The sequence below is a fragment of the Ciconia boyciana genome, chromosome 10, assembly GCF_034638445.1.
Source record: "Ciconia boyciana chromosome 10, ASM3463844v1, whole genome shotgun sequence".
NCBI lineage: Eukaryota > Metazoa > Chordata > Aves > Ciconiiformes > Ciconiidae > Ciconia > Ciconia boyciana.
In genome coordinates, this window is record NC_132943.1 from 461,586 (window position 1) to 482,918 (window position 21,333).

General features: G+C 39.7%; 1 protein-coding gene across 12 annotated transcripts in view; it reads right to left on the minus strand.

The window, feature by feature from the left end:
• Window positions 1-1,703: 1,703 nt before the first annotated feature.
• Window positions 1,704-21,333, minus strand: part of PKP4 (plakophilin 4) — a 112,525-nt gene continuing 92,895 nt past the window's right edge. For 9 of the 12 annotated variants that reach the window (XM_072875137.1, XM_072875132.1, XM_072875138.1 and 6 more), the window contains 10 exons: window positions 19,957-20,074; window positions 19,264-19,455; window positions 18,946-19,119; window positions 17,930-18,080; window positions 15,614-15,809; window positions 8,543-8,627; window positions 8,319-8,436; window positions 5,521-5,652; window positions 4,695-4,843; window positions 1,704-4,086 (listed from right to left, as the gene is read on the minus strand). In XM_072875137.1, the coding sequence (XP_072731238.1) occupies window positions 3,838-4,086; window positions 4,695-4,843; window positions 5,521-5,652; window positions 8,319-8,436; window positions 8,543-8,627; window positions 15,614-15,809; window positions 17,930-18,080; window positions 18,946-19,119; window positions 19,264-19,455; window positions 19,957-20,074 (1,564 nt within the window). In that variant the 3' untranslated portion in view covers window positions 1,704-3,837. The remainder of the gene's footprint in view (window positions 4,087-4,694; window positions 4,844-5,520; window positions 5,653-8,318; window positions 8,437-8,542; window positions 8,628-15,613; window positions 15,810-17,929; window positions 18,081-18,945; window positions 19,120-19,263; window positions 19,456-19,956; window positions 20,075-21,333) is intronic. The other 3 variants (XM_072875136.1, XM_072875133.1, XM_072875135.1) reach the window with 1 other exon arrangement.

Consider the following 21,333-nt stretch of genomic DNA (forward strand, 5'->3'; position numbering starts at 1 on the left):
TTTTAATTCCTGATCTGTTGAATTAAGTGTTACTGGCTACGACACAGTGTGACAAATGTGTATTTTAAGTACCTAAATAATTTTGTTGCTCTTTCCGTTTTATAGGATGCATAGCAATTTCTCCCCTTAAAGTGTTTTTTAGACCTGTATACTTCAGGCTTTTGGAAGCCTAATGGTGCTGTATTTATGCTGATATTCAGCTTGATCATAGCCTGCAGAGAACCAAGGTTTGCTTGGAAGACAGGAGCGTCACTGTACATGGGCTAGTTATTCTGAAGTTCTGTTTTGTTGAAAAGGGGCTATTTTCTTTTTGATGAAGACTAGTGGATCTTTTCCAGTCTACAAGACTGACATCTCACTAGATGCTGATAGTTGTTAGGAAGGCAACATTGTGCACAAAAGCATCAGACAGTCTTAAACCTCAGTAATAATTGTCCAGGTCCAAGGACTGGTGGAGTGAAGCAAGTGGTGCAGCCAGACATGAGTCCTTGCACCTTTATGCCACAGCATCTGAAGATTCCTCCAGTCTCTTCTGTCCAGCCTTACCAATGAGAAATTTCATAGTCGGTCTCAAAACGACAGCTTTCCTTCTAAGCCCTTTATCTACTGTTGTTGACAGCTGCAATAATTTACCCATGGCCACAAAGGCATGTTTTGTTTGGCTTTTCAAAAGCTGATTAACGTTTACAGTTACCTTTTATGAGCATTAGTCTTTCTTACAGTAACTCAAACACAAAATGCACACGTCTAGGGTCCTTGGCTGAGAGGTTTTCTCTTCAGTTGAGCCAGTGTCCGTTAGCTCTCATAGGCTAAGAAGTTTGTCTTTTTCCAGTGTTCATAATCCTTCCTCTTACAGCTAAATCTTGTTTTTCTGCATAGCTCATCTCTGCTCCTACCAGGCTCATCCATGTCTCTCCTTTTGCTACCCTGTAAAGTTGGGTTACATTGCCTAACTTGTTCATAGTGGACACTTCTCATTCAGGCAGGAGTAAAGACCGCAAGGAAAAAAAAAAGTATCTCTTTTAGGCTCCAGGATTCTTTTGAGCCTATTTAAATAATAATCCTAATTCAGTTAGGATTCATCTACTTTTAAGGCATATTGTATTTAGGCTTTTTACAAGACAGAGAACCATGGACACATGTTACTTTAAGCACTTGTTTCCCATTGTTCTGGCATTTAGTGAGCATAAATGTTTCACTGAGGCCAACGCTACTTTCAGTTGTCCTCCGTGGGAGTTATTTACACAAAAGGACACGTACAAGTCTGCTGTGGAGTCTCACTGTACACCTTCTCAATCTGTTCTAATCTGAATCATATTTAACTCCCTGCTTTTGAAGTTTAATTCCTCTTTTTCTTTCACCATATTTGCAATTATTAGAAAGGTGGAAACAAAGTAGTGAATTTCCCAGGGCACTATTACTATTTAACTTCCAAATCACCTTCTCCTAAGGACATCCACTTTTTCAGAAAGTTAACAGTTTTTATCTTTCTCAATGGAGTATCAATCTGAATACAAAACTGTGAATACAACACATTTTAAAAGCATTCAGCTTAAATTTATGCTCCTGACATTTTAAAACAGGCCCAAAAGCCAGACTGCACTATGAAAGTGAACGATGAAATGAAATTGTGCCCTATTTTCTTCCCCCCTTCCACACATTCAGTCTGAAACTACACATAAAGGGAAATTAACCAACAAATATACTGTACAGATAATTTTAATCAGTATAGCACCAAGACATAATGTGTAAAAATACATAAATAAATGAGGCTGATCAAAACAAAAGAAAACTAACATAATGAACTCTCTCTCTATATATATATTCTACAGCATGAAAGATCCAAATTGGGGGTGCTGTCCCGAATCTTGCTCGTTTTGATCTTGATGAAACTGCCTCAGATGAGAAGCAAAAATCATTCCATCATACAGCTGTTCCATTGAAATGACTACCTCCCTCTTTTTTGGAGAGTTATTAGCAGATTCAAAGCAAATAATAACAGACTATGACCCTTTCAGTCTGTTATTTTGTTACATGAAGCTAACTGAAATCTTCCTGGGACAATGAAATGCCAAATAAGTAAATTTGGCTCAGAGAGCTTACCACCTTTAGTAGGCTATAGGCATACCTGATAATCAGTGTTGATCTGCATTAGTCTGCGTACCACAGCTTGCACGTGACTCTGAAGGTAGGTAGAACAACGACGAAAGATCAGTGGCGAAATTATTGTTACAAGAAACAAACTCACAAGTGAAGTAAATGGAAACTACTTTCTATCTTAAAAGAAAAAATGAAGTCTTCTAGGAAAGAAAAGGCACCATCTGCACAATACTGGCCCTCAGCAACACACGTCGCGCTGCAGACAGGGGAATTGCATGGCTGTAGACCAAGTCAAGACCTAACTCACTACTTTTACTGGGCTGTTTACCCCTTCGTTTCTTTTCCCTTTTACAGTCAGGGGGCTGAAGTAACCCAACCAATTAAGGAAAAGTGAATTTGTGTTATAATCTGAACTTGGAGCAGTTCTGCTTACCTTTTCTCATTGCACTGATGCAATCAGGATATTGGGAAACACTGAAAACCAAAGAAAAGTGCAATGATGGGGAACAATAATTATGGTTACAGACAGTATAAAGTTAACAGACTCTATGGCATGAGGAAAGTATGTGATTTAGTTACTTAAAATAATCAACGATTTTTATTGTAAATAAATCCAAGCAGAATGTAGTCAAGATGGAGACTGTAATTTCTATGAAAGCAAGATCATTCTAATTTTCTTGAGGAGAGCAAGGGGAGGAGTAGAGGAGCAATGGGTAGAAAACAGGATAGAGTTCTGAAATATCTTGGGTTGCCCATATCAAAAGTAAAAATACTAGTCTAAGGAATAATGGGAGGAAAGTGCATAATTTCACACTTTGGTCTGCCAGCCTGACAAATTCAGAATATATGCACTGAAGAAAGCTGGGAAAATGGCCCAAATGTTTTGATATATTTAACTTGCTTGAAAGCATGCAATTAGATTTCATATTCAGGGTATTTGTTTCCGAATATCACACACAGAAAGAAAAAAAAAAAAAAAAAGAACAGGGAACAGCTTTCCATGGATGAGACTTCCATATTTATTGTTATTCCATGTGCATAGAAAATGGCAGTGAAGTTTCTTATGAAATAGGCAGGGAATGGGAGAGGTGTAGATATACTGGACTGGACTTTGTGCTTCAGAATTACACTATTCATTTTTAAAAGTTTTTTTTTGCCTTTTAAAATTTATAACATTTTCTTGGAATTTTTTTTGTGCATGATGTTTCAAATTCCTTTTAAAATGACACACTGCATTACAAATGGATGGCACTTTAAACCAATGTGGCATGTCCATATTTACACCAACAAAAGAAATTTACAAGACGTAATAGCATACAATCTTGACATTCAGTAATAGCAATAAAACAAGGGCATCCATTTTATTTTTTCTGTACAAACTATCAGAACAAGACTTTTATTCACATTAAAAAAAAATCAGCTTTAATTTGCTCTGACCTACACACTTTCCAAATTCATTTTACTCAATTCTCAAACCTTTCATCACGTCGCCCACACCCTCACCAGACTACAGGAGCTACAAGTAATTATACCTAACATCTAAACAGAGCAAAAACCCATCCCTTCCAGTTTCTTTCTGACAATTCCTCACTCAAAAAAAGTAAAATTTTAAAAAAAATCTTCCTTGTTCCTTCTTTTATTTCCACTTTCACATCTCATAACCAGAACAACAAATGAGGCCATTCTGTTTCTTCTCAAGCAAGATGAGAAATACACTGTTGTTTTTTCTCTTTGATGCTACACCCAGGAGTCAGGTGAACCTGGGTACTGTTCTGCTCTATAAGAAGATCGTCTGGTGGAATAAAAGTCTACATAATTTGTGGTTGATTTCAGTCCATATTGTGTTGTGTAATCTGAAGTAGCAGGAAAGTGAACTCGATCATCAAAATACGGGTCTTCATAGCTATGTGGGGACTGCAAGTATAATCTGTATGCATCGTAGTTTTTTCTGTTGGTATCTTCTTGACTGTAGTACAATTGCTGATGCTGTTGACAAAATGACAGAAAAATAAGCTTTCAAAATATAATTAGCAGAGAAAATATTTGTTTCTCAAACTTATACGCGTTATACAGAACGTTCTCCTAAAAAGTTAAGTGCAGCTCCACCAATGGTGATGGTAACTTAGGTTTCAAACCTCCATGAAATGTACCTAACTTTTCAATGAAACTAAATGGAGGAAAAACCTCAAAGCCGCCTGCATGTCTCCTTCTGCATTCACTGGGAAGCTAATAACTCTCCAAAAGTAGTACTTTTAGAGCATAAGTAGAAAGTACAGAACCTGACCACACCTACCAACAACAACAAAAAAAGTCAAGTCAAGTCAGAAAAGTGGTCTCACATCCCAGCACAAGAGTAACACGCTAAAACATGTGACTATAAAAAGAAAACACAAAGGTAATAGAAGTACATAAGCAATTCTGCAATTCTCAGTTTACGTACACTAATGCCCAATAACAAATTAACTATGCTATAGATGCACTCTATAAAAAAGCACTCTAATATTACAAAGCATACTCAAAGTTCCTTAAGTTCCATTAAACACTATACACTGAGTCTCATTATCAGTGTCATTTCAAAATAAAATTTGAGTCACCTGTAGTCGTCTATTTTGTTCTCTTGCTGGTGAGGAATAGGAACTGATGTAAATTGGTGAAGGTTTACTGGAACCTGTGAGAAAACAGTTCATGGCATAAACTTCAGTCTTTATTCTTTCGTCTGTAAGTCTATTTGCTTCTATTCTACCTAGAAGAAATTGTGTAGCACCCAAACAATTAAGTCTGCAGATTTTAGTATCTACTAATAATATAATATAACATAACAAAACAATACAGGCAAATTTTGTCCCTCAGCAGTAATTAAATTGAAACCAAGAGGCTTTTTTGTGTTGCTGTTTTTTGTTTTACAAACTAATAACCTTTAAAATAAGGAATTTCCTTCTCTTTATTCACTGTCATCTCTATTGTTTTGTGACTTGTGTCAAATAGTAAGAGGGAAAAGGGAGATCAGGGAAAAGAGGAAATCTTGGCATGATTTAATAACACATTATATTATTATAATATACAACCACACATTATTATTTATAACATAATATAATAATAATATACATAATGTGCATAATAAAACAATTTTCTGTAACAGGATTTTAAATATAAATAAAAATTCCAAACGCCTCTCACCTCCCAATATATAAAAAGATCTTCTTTTATTCTGGTAATGTGTGCAATTTTAAAGAAAATAGCAGAGACAGATGAAAAACCTGCTCTGTTCCACATGCAATGAATATAATGAATAAAAATGGAAAACAACATTAAGTAGTAACAAGCCTGCTAATGCAACTGTCCATATTACGATTGTATAAACCCCTCACATAAGGAGAATTTACGTGTTCCAGTTAAAAGTTCACCTAACTGGTATCTTACCAGTATATATGTCTTTGTGTGTAATGACATCGCCTTGGTTATTATAATACTGCATAGAAGGTTGTGTTCTATCATATTCAGAGCGGGGTTCTCTAATTCCTAGTAAAGCCGGTGATGAGGACGTGCTGCCAACTGATGAAAAAAGAAAGATTATCAGTATATACAACAAAAGCCTTTCCCAGACCTAACCTTCTCTTTACTCTCTCCTCATCCCTTCCTTCCTCAAGGATTAACAAATGAGAGAGATGTGGGTAATGGACAAAACTAGTACATAGTTTTTCCTGAAGAACCCCAATAACAAAAGCTAACGACGTACCATGAGATTATAATTTTATACTTTAATGGTGAGTCACTGCTATGTAATGCTTACAACTGAAATAAGAGACATGACCCATTTCAGTTCACATATGACAATTTGTTTGCATTTAGAAGATGATACTCCTGCTAATGTTTATGATTTTATTTAAGTCACACTTAAATAGAATCTTTAAGTCCATCCTATCACTTGGGACAGGAGAGAAAAATTTAGTCTGCCTCGCTGAAGCGATCCATGTACCCACTTGTATTACTGGTCTTGATTAGCATGCAGACGTGTATCTTGGACAGTTTGTGCTCCAGTTGGCTGACAACTGTTGTAAGATCATAACAATGGGTTACTTACTTTATATTCTCATAGTGAACAGCTGAATCCCTACTGTAGTTGTAAAAAGTTTGTTCTGCTAAATCTTCCCTGTTTTACAGACACCTCAGGTTTTGTTGGCTTACAGAGACTCCAGTAACACAGGAGAAAAATACTTTAAAATAACTTTTTCTAGAAATTTTGCTTCAAAATACTAATCAACGATATCTTCTTCCATTAGCTGTGTCCGTTACACCATATCTCACAATTTTGTGTTATTATGGATAGTTTAATTACTGATATTATCCTGGCATATTCATGGCTAAAAAAGCTAAATTTGGGAGTGTCATTAAAATTCTGACACGGGTCAACATAATGTGTGTCCGTGTGTTAATAATTGACTGACACAAGAACAACCGTTATAGGCCATGTGTAACTGTTCTACCGTGCACCTGCTGTGATCAGCAGGGCTGCTGCCACAGTACCCTCTGTGGACATGTTCTTTGCACCAGACTTCCACCTTAATAGTTTAAGCTTGTTCATGCTCTAGAACAGAAAAGCAGACACTTCCTATTAGGATTTTTTACTAAGCGTTCTTTGAAGTACAACAGCCTCTGAATATTATGTTAGAGCTGCCCATCTTACTTCCTACTTGTAGTTCAAAGAACTGGAGTACCACAGTTGTTCTAGCGTATCTTGGGAGAGAAAGCGATGAGATAAGCATTTGACAGTAGGTATTGGAATATCCTTTTACACTTTGGTAGAACCTGGTCAGTCCCCTAAGCCTTATTTGCTTCCTTGGCATTGCTTATTTTGAGAATATATTTTTGGCTCTGGCAGTAGATACATAGCTTAAAAAGTCTGTGCATTCAAGGTGGTGTTTTGATGCCAGTACGTGCAACTTGGCAACTAGGTGTAAAAGTAAAAACTGCCTTCAGTATCATGTGGTTTGAGAGTGACAAAGATACTTGGTCAGGACATTAATTTGGAATCCCAAAGGGCTAGGAGAAAACCGAACGTGGAACACAGCAAGATCGGAATAACAAAATCCTCTGGAATCGGTAACTGTAGTCTGCTGTTGTATGGCACTAGACAAAGGAATCAGTCCTTTATGTTGTACTGTGGTGGTCGAGAGGAACTCTGGGCATGAAAGATATGCTTTCTTTCCATTCTTAAGACATTATAGGTATATTTCTCATAGGAAAATAAATCCCTGGTTGGGTCCTTGTTTTGCAAGTCAACCATGTCATGAAGGAATGTGTGAGGGTTGTTACTTTTATGTAAAGAAGTAATTAAACAAGAGTATTGTAGGAACTGGTCATTTATTTTAGCAGTCATGATAGATAGGTATTTCTTGGTATTAACAGAGATCTATTCACATAAAAATAGAAGAATAAATTGGATAAAATAAAATGACAAATGAAGACAATATACAAGGCTTCAAGTGGGTTTTGTATCAGCCCCCTCATGAAGATCTAAATCCTAGTACTGAAGATGTTAAAGGAACAAAGGCAGGAAATAAATGAGAAGGAGTCAGAAAAGTAGGATTTTTGTATTTGTCTTGCTCATCCTAATGGGACATTACATAATTGGGAATGAAAATAGGTTCCTCACTATTGGTCTGTTGCTTTCTATGCTATCAAGTACCCATGTTCTGTGAGGCTACATCTACAATGCCAAGTCATACAGCACAGAAGGAGTGGCTTTGTAGAGGGAAATAGTAACAAAGTCTAGGTGTGTACTCTGAGGATTTTACTTAGCACCGAGTCTGACCTGGTCCCATGAACTGAATGCCCATTAGCAGCTGGAGTATAGTAGTGGTCTGGAAGCACACCATCTATTTAGTTTCATCCAAAAGGAATACCATTCACCCATTCGGAGACTGCAGTTTGATTTGCATTAAGGAGTAAGTGGGGAGATTTGCTTGAAAGTGCTCCTTATCCAAACTAAAATGCTAATGTAGAGACATCCACAAATCCTGTGGAATCTGAAGCCTGCCAACAGTAACAGCTAAGGTAACATTCAGAGTACATGAAGTACTTACATTTAAATACAGAGGAGATACAGCATGACCTCTGTGTTTTAGACAGAATTAGTAGTAAACTGAGAGGCTATTTGAGTTAAAAAAATTGGATACCAGGTACCCCTTCAGTAAATCTCTTTACATTTCTTGACTGACCTGACTGTATGACAGGTGACATCTGTTGATTTGTTGTTGATAAAGAAGGATGTGATTTGAATCTCTCTCGCTCCAGTGTTGATACTGGTGTAATAAAATGACTTTGATTCCATCCATCCTGTGGAGTGGCAAAAAGAAAAAAAACATCAAAAATAAATCGCTTTTCATTAAATTGGGAGTTTTTGTAGAACCATTTTCCAGTGTAGGCTAATTTTGTAATTTACCTTTTTATAAATGCTACGGAGATCTCGGTATTGCCATAATGTATTCAGTACCTGGGCAGCTGCCTTGACAACTTTCAGTGATGATCTAACAAAGTAAAGAATATTACATTATTAGAAAGCCACTTAATTCCACTTAAAAAGAACAGTGTTCCTGAGCTACCTAACAGCCTAAACCTTGATGCTGTGAAGCAAGTCAGGTCATCTCTCCAGGTCTCAATAATGCATGCCTGCATTACCACAGTGTGAACACAGCTCTGTCAGCAGCCTCACCAAAAGGCCGGTGCAGAACCTGATTAAGCATGGCAATCATTTCTGTCTCCAGCCTAGAAATTTTCTCTTCAGGTCACCCACGTGAGGAATACAGATAGAAGGGTTGAAATAGCTACTGTCATTGTCTGCAAGAATTAAAAATCATGAAAAGAAACATTCTATTTAGTGCATTTCATAGAAACTGAGACTACATACTTTTAAATCACTGTACAAAATTCCTAACTGTAGAAAAAGAATAAACAAATAGAAGAGAGCTTGTACTAAAAGTCTCCAGACATCCTCATAGTGAGACCTTGTTCTCAGTTCCATGTTGCGCTACTGAAAACTTTTATTGGTTGGGAAAACACTTTTCCACTCTCAAGAGCAAGGCTAGGAAAATTGCTCTAGCTATTATTAAAAATAAAATAATGCCATCTTTTTAAAGAGAAATGCTAGTAAGCTGGTAGTGGTACTGAAGTAGTGATCTGACATTAAATGCCACAGCATGACATCTGTGGTAAACATATGCCTTTTTCTGTCACTGCAAAGATTCATCCACATACAGTTTTTGAAAGAAAAGACTGAAAAAAATTGCACTTGATAGTGTTAGATAATGAGTAGGCACTCTTAGTATGTTCACAAGATTTAAAATTTGTTTAGTGTACCCTGTTGCCTCACAAATGTAAGTGCAGATGCAATTTTACACATTGTCTCCACAGACCAATGAATTCATATAAAGAATCATTGCATTCACACCTGCAGTTGAAATGAGGCTGTGTCCCTTGAACATATAAAGTATTATAAATTGTGGATACTCAAAGTATAGCCCAGTTCCTTTTGAGACAAAGACTGTTAAAAATGTGGTATGTTTAATTCACACTGACCAGCTTCTCTGAGAAGAGATCCTTTTTTCTCCTTTACCACCTGATCAAACACTGGGAACAGCAGACAGGGCTGATAGCTTTCTGCTATCCATAGAAAGGAGATCAGTGATATCCTGGTTTATACAAGGGTCTGCTAATATGATTTGCATCAGTCATATTGCTATGGAGTACAGAGCAGCGATGCTGATCAAAGCCAGATGGGGTCCATGAGGCTGACTGTCACGGTTTAAACCCATGGTTTAACCCGTGGTGGCAACTAAGCACCACACAACTGCCCGCTCACCCTGGAAACGGGATATGTTTCCAGCCATCCAGTGGTTGCTTCCACCATTGTAAGCACATGGCGCTTGCCTTGGCGGGTTTGTGGGAGTGTGATAGAATCGATCTGCCAGGCCTCCCCATATTTATCAGCCATCGCCCTCCATACCACAGAGGCTTTAACCGCTTGGCATGTTTGATTGCAGCGCATGTTTCACATTCATGGATAACCTGTGCAATAGTGTCCATGGTCAAGTCCACCCCTCGATGATGAGCCCATCTATGTGTTGCATCTCTTCCTCGATGGCCTGAGGTGTCATGGGCCCACCGAGCTATAAATAACTCACCCTTATGTTGCCAGTCCAGATCCACCTGAGCCACTTCAGTCTTAGCAGCCTGATCCACCTGCTGCTTGTTTTGATGTTCCTCAGTGGCCTGACTCTTGGGTACGTGAGCATCTACGTGACATACTCCTGGGCAGCAATATGTTGCCACAACGTGGCAGCCCAGATGGGTTTGCCTCTGCGGTGCCAGTTGCTCTGCTTCCATTGCTGTAACCACCCCCACGGGGCATTTGCCACCATCCATGAGTCAGTATAGAGACAGAGCACTGGCCGCTTTTCTCATTCAGCAATGTCTAAAGCCAGCTGGATGGCCCTCACCTCTGCAAACTGACTCGATTCACTGTCTCCTTCAGCAGTTTCTGCGACTTGACGTATAGGACTCCATGCAGCAGCTTTCCATCTCCGATGCTTTCCTACAATACGACAGGACCCATCAGTGAACAGGGTGTATTGCTTCTCATTTTCTGGTAGTTTGTTGTACAGTGGGGCCTCCTCAGCACGCGTCACCTCCTCCTCTGGTGATATTCTGAAATCTTTGCCTTCTGGCCAGTCCATGATCATTTCCAAGATCCCTGGGTGACGGGGGTTTCCTATCTGAGCCCGTGGTGTGATCAGTAGGACCCACTTACTCCACGTAGCATCAGCTGCGTGATGTGTAGAGGGGACCCTCCCTTTGAACACCCAGCCCAGCACTGGCAGTCGGGGTGCCAGGAGGAGCTGTGCTTCAGTACCAACCAGTTCCGAAGCAGCTCAAACCCCTTCATATGCTGCTAATATCTCTTTTTCAGTTGGAGTATAGCAGGCCTTGGATCCTCTGTATCCCCGACTCCAAAACCCTAGGGGTCGACCTCAAGTCTCCCCTGGTGCTTTCTGCCAGAGGCTCCAGCTAGGGCCATTCTCCCCGGCTGCAGTGTACAGCACATTCTTTACGTCTTGCCCTGCCCTGCCTGGCCCAAGGGCTACTGCATGAACTGTCTCCCATTTAATTTGTTCAAAGGCTTGGCATTGCTCAGGGCTCCATTTGAAATCGTTCTTCTTCCGGGTCACTTGATAGAGAGGGCTTATGATCAGACTGTAATTTGGAATATGCATTCTCCAAAAACCCACAACGCCTAAGAAAGCTTGTGTTTCCTTTTTGCTAGTTGGTGGAGACATGGCTGTTACTTTGTTGATCGCATCCACTGGGATCTGACGACATCCATCTTGCCATTTTATTCCTAAAAACTGGATCTCCTGTTCAAGTCCCTTGACCTGACTTTGTTTTATGGCAAAACCAGCTTTCAGGAGCATTTGGACTATTTTCTTCCCTTTCTCAAAAACTTCTGCTGTATTTCCCCACACGATAATGTCATCAATGTATTGCAGATGTTCTGGAGCTTCAGTGCAGTCTGGATCAGTCCATGGCAAATGGTGGGGCTGTGTTTCCACCCCTGGGGCAGTCAGTTCCAAGCGTACTGAACTGAGTCCAAGTGAAAGCAAACTGTGGCCTGTACTCTGCTGCTAAAGGGATTGAGAAGAACACATTAGCGATATCAGTTGTTTCATACCACTTGGCTGCTTTTGACTCCAGTTCCTATTGAAGTTCCAGCATGTCCAGCACAGCAGCACTCAGCAGTGGCGTGACTTCATTCAGGCCACGATAGTCTATTGTCAGTCTCCACTCTCCGTTAGACTTTCACACTGGCCATACAGGACTGTTAAAGGGCGAATGAGTCTTACTGATCACTCCTTGGCTCTCCAGTTGACAAATCAGCTCATGGATGGGAATCGGGGAGTCTCAGTTGGTGCAATATTGCCAGTGAACCATTGTGGTAGCAGCTGGCACCTGTTGTTCTTCAACCCGCAGCAACCCCACAACAGAAGGGTCCTCCGAAAGACCGGGCAGGGTGGACAGCTGTTTAATTTCCTCTGTCTCCAAGGCAGCTATACCAAAAGCCCACCGGTACCCTTTTGGGTCCTTGAAATACCCTCTCCTGAGATAGTCTATGCCAAGGATGCACGGAGCCTCTGGGCCAGTCACAATGGGGGGCTTCTGCCACTCATTCCCAGTTAGGCTCACTTCAGCCTCCAATACAGTCAGCTGTTGGGATCCCCCTGTCACTCCAGAAATACAGATGGGTTCTGCCCTATATAGCTTGATGGCATTAGGGTGCACTGTGCACCGGTGTCTACTAGAGCCTTATACTCCTGTGGGTCTGATGTGCCAGGCCATCGAATCCACACAGTCCAGTAAACCCAGTTGTCCCTTTCCTCCACCTGGCTGGAGGCAAAGCCCCTCTAGTCCTGGTCATAGTATTCATTACCCACTTCCTGTAAATATGAGTCAGGAGCTCCTTCATTAAAATCAAGAATAAGATCAGCCCTTCTACTCTGTCTGGGGAAGTGTCCACTGGAAACTAGAGCAGCAATTTTCCTGGAAGAATCCCCTTGTGTGATTGTTTTTCCTTGCAAATCACGTACCCGTGCCTCTAGGGTCAAGGTATGTTTTCCATCCTGCTTCCTCATGTCCTCTCCGTGGTCACGCAGGTAAAACCACAGGGTGCCCCATGGTGTGTACCGTCTATATCCTCTCCCTTGAGCAGAAGAACGCTGACTCCTAATAGCTGAGACACTGGTCCGTACAGGTGGAGCGTAGGACATATCCTCTTTGAGTTGCTGGACCTCCCGGGACAGTTTCTCCACAGCCGAGACGAGGGAAGGAGAGAGACTTTCTTTGTAGTGCTGGAGTTGGCCAGCCAATTCGTCCGCCGTTGGTCCCTCTCCGTCTTTCCAGGTCATTACTGCCAGTGAGTTGGCATACAGTGCTGGTGCGCTCTATACAAACTTCCGCCACATGGGCTGTGTGCACCGGACTTCATCTGGATCTTTGGATAACTGCTCGTCGTTCAGGTCACCTTAAACCACCTCCAGCACGGCTAATTCCCTCAGGTACTGGATACCTCTCCTCATGGTGGTCCATTTGTCTGGGTGATACATAACTTCTTCCTTGAAGGGATATCCTTCCTTCACGCCTGACAGGAGCCGCCTCCAGAGGCTGAGGGCTTGTGCCCCTTTTCCAATCGCTTTGTCAATGCCCCCTTCCCTAGAAAGGGATCCAGCTGTTTCACTTCCTTACCCTCTAATTCCAGGCTACTGGCCCCGTTAGCACAGCATGGGAGCAGCCAGGTGACAATGTGCTCGCCTGGATGATGGCTGAAATCCTTTCACGTATCTCGCAGCTCACTCAGGGATAGAGATCAGGTGGTTTCCATCTCATTTATGAGTTCCTCCTCCTCCTCCTCCTGTTCTCGTGATGGCCCTGCTTTAGAGTAGTCTGTCTCCTCACTGTTGGGGCAGCATGCTTCCTCCTCCTGCTCCCTCTTAGGAGAAGCTTCTTCATCCCTTACTAAACGAGCTGACTTTTGCTTCCAAGATTTCTTCTTGTGTATGGGGGCGACTGATATCGGCACGGGTTGGTTCTCTGGTTCAGCTGCAGTGCCTGTTGCTGGGGTTGGAGTAGCCGCAGTATTCTTAAATAGTTGTTTAACCCTAAGCAAGACCTGACACACATTCAGGAGACACAGCAATAGGAACATGCTGGTTTGAACATCCCAAGGATATTCAGAATTGTCAAGAGCTATCATAATTAGCCTAGAGAGGAAGGGGAAGATGGAGGAAGGTGTCTCCCCCATAGGCTGGCTCTCCAAGGAGAAAAAGTAAAAAGTGTAATTATTAATAATTTCCAATAGATGGTTCCCGAAGTACAGAGTAGACAACAATGCTGAGTACAAATACAAGATTGATCTCACGACCAACAATTTTATCATGCCATAAGCCAGTGTTATACAATACAGCAAAGTGATAACTCTAATCCACCTCCCAGAGGTGACAGACAGCACATAAATACTGATAAACAGTATATACGACAAGTAAGGTGTTGCATAACACAACTCTGAGAACAAATACAACTCTAAGAGCAAGTAAATCAACACTGTGACCAGCGACTACTAAACTAATATAATGAATGCTTATAACAAATTTGTTTTAACATGCTCCTGTCAGATCTGTCATTATCTCAACCCTTTGAGCCCCATGTTGAGCACCAAAAAGGATTGTTGTGGTTTAATCCCAGTTGGCAGCTAAGCACCACACAGCTGCTCACTCACACCCCCCTGCCCCACAGTGGGATGGGGGACAGAATCAGGAAAAAAAGTAAAAGCCGTGGGTTGAGATAAAGACAGTTTAACAGGACAGCAGAGGAAGAGAAAATAATAATAATGATAAAAGAACATACAAAACAATGGATGCACAATGCAATTGCTCACCACCTGCCGACCAATGCCCAGCCCATCCCCAAGCAGCAATCGCTGCCCCCCGGCCAGCTCCCCCCAGTTTCTATACTGAGCATGACACCATATGGTATGGAATAGCCCTTTGGGCAGTGGGGGTCAGCTGTCCTGGCTGTGCCCCCTCCCAGCTCCTTGTGTGCCCGGCAGAGTATGGGAAGCTGAAAAGCCCTTGACCAGTGTCAGCACTGCTCAGCAACAACTAAACCATCAGTGTGGTATCACATTATTCTCATACTAAATCCAAAACACAGCACTATAGCAGCTACTAGGAAGGAAATTAACTCTCTCCCAGCCAAAACCAGGACACTGACTTAGTGCTGACCCTGCATGACTCAGGAGCCATTCCATGCTCCTGTTCCGTGATGCTCAGCTGTCCAGTTCTGAAAGGTTTTATTACTACTAAACACACACAATGCATGATCAAGCCCAGTGCTGAACTCGGCTAACAAAACCCCTAGGACAGGGGTTGGCACAGCCATACCCAAGTAAGTCTGCAGAGAGCCAGGTCTTCTCAATCGACACTTGCTTTGCAATCCAATTTGAGAAAATCCCACTGGCTAGGTAAACTGCTTGTTAGGCCAAGTTTTCCCTACAACCTACCAAATGGCCATGCTAGATATAATTAATAGCGATTGTGATACATCCTGACAAAGGTGCTAACATATTCTGACTTTGGAAAGCTCTAAATATTCTATTAATCTTGTAGGTGTTTAAGAGGGGACAATTTTTTTTTTTTTAATACCATTTAACCTGAGTAGGACCCATTAATATGATTACTGCATGCAACTGTAAAAGCCTCCAAAAGCGTTAGGTAGAGAATACACTGCAAGAGAATGATGGTACCGACTGCCTCTTCTTTCCCAGTGTGATTCAGACTTTATTAGCTACTCAGATCAAGACTGCAAAAGCAGATCCTTTTTTTTTAATTCAAAAAAAATTTCCCGTGTTCTTAAGCATTTTAAATGGAATAGAGAAACAGGTTAGGTATGCACTTTGTTGCCTACTTGCCTGTCACCTCTTCCTTTCGTTATGTTCACCAGCTTTTCTATTCCTCCAGTGTCAGCGAGGGCTTTGGCATTTTCCATGTTTTTACTAGTGACCTCATGTAAAGCACAGCAGATTGCTGCTACAGTCTCATCAGACAATATGCTTGGACCATTGCCTCCTGGAAGTCGATTAACCAGATCTCGCATAGCATATTTACCTATAAAAGCCCATCAACAGAACCAAGTAAAAAAATACATTTTGGTACTTAAGATTTGAAATTATAGGACTCATCACAAAATTGCATCTGAAAGCAATAAAAAGAAACACAGGATCAAAACCATGGAAACCTTCCACGAATTCACATTTTACAGAGTCAAGAGAGACTAGAGATCAATTTTGAATTATTTTTTTTCCTTTTAGCTTAAAAATGTGAGAAGTTGCATTTTTGCATTAAAACAGGAGCATTTGTAAACAGGAATTATTTGGAGAAAGCAGAATCATGCAAGGAAAAATGTTATGCTATTTATTATGGTTGAAGGAGTGGTGCACATTCCTAGGCTTCATTTATGGGAGGGTTAAAGAAATCTTTATAGTAACTTGAAATTTTTTCTTTCAGACGTTCTGTTCACCTTGTTTGTTACCCATAAGAGATCAGATCTCAGCTCTTTCAGATTTCAATTAGTGACTGATGCACAGGCATAATCACACTGCAGACAAAGGAAATGAACTAAAGCTAAGGTAATTTCTTTTTCCTGTTTAGGCTGTGCTGTTAATTGAATGATTAATTGATTTTATTGAAGACCTGTATTTGTACATAACAGTGAATAATGAGTAAGCTTTACACAAAGACATTAGCTATCCATCTGCATAATGTGCCTGAGGGAGAAAAAATATCCAAAAAGGAATTCTGCAAACAAAAGGAACAACTTTTAAAACACACTGGAAAACTATCACCAACAATGCTGTATACAGTAGCACCCTGTCACTGCCAATCTTTTAGCAAGCTCATCAACACATGTTCGCATATACCAATTGATATTGTTATTTGTTGGGACTCCCCAATCTCTTATTTTCTTCATAGTTTAGACTACGTAAGCCTATTATTCCTGTCCCCACCAATGGCAGTAAAGTTGCATAAAATAGATTACTAGCATGGGGTAATTTATGACTCACTTCATGTCTCAAAAATATTTTGTACAAAGATTAGTTTCAGAGGATATCATTCTTTCATAGTTAAAGCTTTGACAGGGAGAGGGAACAGGTGGAGGTGCATTCCTGAACTACTCCATTCCAAAAGTTCTGCAAGGAAGGGGAAAAAAAAGTCCTGAAAAGAGAATATCACATTAGTATGACCTGTATATGGCTGGTGCTATAGAATTTTCTTTTTACTAATTTCTTATGTACGTGATACCTACATTGCAAGAAAACACATTCTGAACATCCAAGATGGAGAAGCTTTAGAAATATATGATAAAATTCTGCTCACCTGCATTTATTTTTTTGAGAATAATGATACTCTTATCTGTATAAATAGTCATTATATACTTATTCCACTAGTCTACAACACAGAAAATGCTTCTGTAACAAAAATGAAACTTTTTTAGATCATGACATGTGTTAGCAGGGTTCATTTAGGCCACAGCAGTCTGAAGCTGAGGCATGTTCAACACTTGCTATGATAGACTGAGATTCCTGATCAAGGCAGGAAAAATGTTGTTTGGGGTTTTTTTAAATGCTAGATGAGAAAGGCACAGATGAATGCTTAAAGTATTAAATATTAAAATTGACAAAAGGGAAACTAAGTTTTTCTAGCAAGCACCCTTGTTGATTACTTAATTCAGCAAAGACACATATATACTGCTCTATATCTGGGTTTTCATGGAAATATTTTACTAGGAGAGGATTTCTTCCCTCTCTCCCTACCCGATACTATTAAATATTTACTGATGTACTGGCAGCAGAGCTGCACTATCCTCTTAGAATATGTAAGGGACCTTGAAACCCTCTGAGAAGGTTACTGTTTAGCTCCAAGGAAGTAGAGTTGTGTTTTCCGTCATATTTTGTACTGCCAGTTTCCTGTCCAGTTTAGTTTAGCTGAGGTTACTTCCATCCATTGTAAGGAGATTGCCATGCAAGATGGCTAAAGGCAAACTAAAATGTCAGTATTACTCTGAAAAGCTACTGCTGTCAAAAAGATTAATTTCTGTGACACAACTGACATGATATAGTAAAATCAAGTATGCTGTTTCTATTGGTAGAATGTCATCCTAGTATTTTTTCAATACAAGGCCTGACACATTGGTAATCATGCTTTCTTCAGTACAGTTCTGTACTTACCAATAAGCTCCTTATTACGAACATCTAATGCCATATTCCTTAAGGCAGTTGCCACAGATGAAACAACTCTATCATTATCCATTCTCAGCAGCTCCACAAGGATTGGTAGTCCTTTCTCTTTTCTTACAGCAGCTCGAATGTATGCCGCGAACTATAATAAAACTCCAGTTACTCACAAATCTACTACAACATTCTGATTGAAATGATCTCTTACTAGATTGTAATTCTTAAGTATGTTAGGGGACATTTTCCAAAGAAAAGATGACATGCTAAATGCCTGTCTTTTCTATTATTATAAAGGATTGGCTCTTTGTTCTATTTCACTCATTCCTCTTACAAAGCAATGGTTAAAAAAAGTGGTCCAACAGATAAAATATCCTAATAGATTACAAATTAACTGAAAAGGGAACAGGGTTTTTTTTTGTTTTGGGGGGTTTTTTTAAAGACCATTTTTTATAATGGTCATAAAATGAAAAGGTCTTGGCTGTTTTTCTACAAGCAAAGGAAGCAATTAACGGGTTTTTTTAATCTCTCCATAACAAATACATGACATTAATAAAGCGTTCTCATGTGGTGCTTTTGTAACATATGGCATGCAAGGGCCACAAGCAAGAATGTATGGAAATAAGTAATACAAATAATAAAGCAAATACAAAAAATTTATTTATGCGGGTCTTATTTTGACAGTACCTGCCCACCAGAACTCATAGCTAGAAGACGCCAGAAGATTATTTTGACCTAATATACACTGGGAGAAAGCTTTTTCTGTTTATTTAAAATAAATGGTACCAATTTCAAGGCCAGTTTCCATATTGCTCTTCCTGTCTACCATCATTGCTTTTCACTGTGGAAATAACATTACTGCAGCACATAAGCACTAATGAAACACACTAGAGAGAAACGCTCAGATGCATAATACTAGAAAATTCCATGTTTCTTCCAAATACTTTCCAGTGTCTTATTAAAAAAAAACAGCTAAAATACAATGACAGGAGGAAGAGAAGGAATTCACATACCTTCCAGTTGCCCGCAGAAAGATTCTGGAGAGATCCTGCAGAGCCCTCTAGAGTAGCTGGATTGGAGCTCTCTGCTAGAAGCGTTAGGTATGGCTTTACCACAGACGGGTGCCATAGCATCTCCACCCCTTTAGGAGACTTGGAAAATCCTGGTATAGGGCCAACTCCATCCCACTGAGAAATGAACGTGTATTTTTAACTACATGAAACCTGTATATTTTCATTCAGCATACGATAGTTTTTCTTCAAGCTATGTACTCCCCCCCATCATTAGCTAAACTACAGTTGATATATTTGTAATACAAGGAAAACACAAACCTGATCCTCCTGTGAAGTTTTTTTTTTCTTCTTCTTTTTCTTCCCCCAGCAGCTTGGCTCTGAATCTTTGCTAGGTGACTCTTTTCCTAACAAGTCATCCAATTCATTGATTCCTAGCAGACGTGCCTGAGGTACCTCCAGTTCCAAACGGTAAGACAGGTTTCTCAAGGTACACACACAGTTTTCCACTGTCTGAAGCCAAACCAGAAAGATGTAATGTAATTAGTTACTTTCTTACACAGTGATAAAGCAAACCAAACAAATTAAGTAGAGGAGAAAAGGCATTTGGAGCAGAAGCACTAAATTCTAATTCTGGGCCTTGGGCATTGCTTTGTCTGTTTCTCTAGGAAAATTGCAATCTCTGTCCTGATATCCTCAAATGTGAAAATACTTATAACAGGAATCTCTACTATAGTGGCTCGTTTTTAGTATTCTGAAAATGAAAAGCACAAGGGCTTATTATTATTTTATTAAAGAATGAATACTTCAACACTGATGAAAATGAAAAGCATAGAACAATTTACACTGTATTATGCAACAGAATTTGATTGTGCATCAGTGAACTGGAGTTGGGAGAGAAGACCAGTTGAGCCAAGCACACCACAGTGCTAAATTAAACTATACAAACCCCAAAAGATCCTATCATACATACCATTTAGCACTAAAAATTACTTAGGTGAAATGTGCACACACCTTGCTGTCATAATCTGATGTGTTCACACATGTGTGGATCACATATAGCAGAGAATCAACCAGCCCTTCACAAGACCTCATCTGCTTCCGGGCTTCTTCACCTGCGGAGCTTAGATTCCTAAAGAGTTGAAATGATAAAGGAACACAGTGTATTCACAGACAGACAGACATACAATTGTTTTATTAGATAGTTTGCAGAAGTTTTTTATACAGCTGACTGATAATTGAGAAGTTAAAAGCAAACACACCATTTTGTGCAGCAACCCACCCCCAATTCTTATAAAAGATAAATATGATTCAAAACTGCAATTTCAAGATAGCATTGACTCGTTGACAAAAACGGCCAGAAGTAGAACCCCTTTCCCACAGACTTTTCCATTCCAAGTCCTCTCTGTTGTACAGGCCCAAATCTATGGTTTGTATTGCTGTAGAACAGATTGTTCAGCTTGTCTGTGTTAGAAATACCCTTTGTTGCCTCTTTTTTAAATTGGATACATTCAGTGATCTGTTCTGTGGTGCAGACTCATTAACATTTGTAATAGTGCTACATAGATAGAAGTATAAATGTATAAATTATGGTGTAGGGAAAGGAAAAGGCTGCACTGTGCTTTAGAATAAGCAGCAAAGGACACAGACAAATATTTGCCTTCAAGGCCGCCATACTGCAAAACCTGAAGCTTTGCAGACTGAAAATGGTACTGCTGCTAAAAAAATGCCACCATGCCTGTCCACAGAGGCTATGTCTCTAGGCATCATGCTTGCACTACTACGCTAGCACAATCCTATGTTCAAAAGCAGTGTAAAACTCGTAATCTTGAAAAACAATCCAATGAACAACAACAACAAAGTAGTTTATGAAAATATTCTGAAGTTTAGAAGGGTTACCAGCAAATAAAAAGCAATTCCAGTTCTGTTTAAACACTATGGCCTTACTCTGCTGTTTAATGGAACACAATTTGAAATCTAATAAGTTAAAATTATAAACAAACCTACAAATGAACAGAAATAGGTCATATACTACCCCTGGCCCTTGAATTCTCTTTTCAGATATTTTAGTTTTGCCTTTTATTATTCTGAATACTTTTCTTTCTTCTTACTGCTGTTTGAGAAATCCACAAAGGGAATAGTCAAACACTTCTTTACTGATACGTATGCACAAACAAACATAATTATTTAAATGTACACAACAATAAAGAATCACCAAATGCACCATTTTTTTTCCTAAGTAATATTCATAAGCCCTACACACAATACAAAAATTGCAGTAATTAATAGGGGAAAAGTGCAATGATCGTAATTTATAAAAAAACAACCAAAATTTAACCACTAGCCATTACAGTTATCATCTCTTGGTGACTAACTTTGTACTTTTCATAT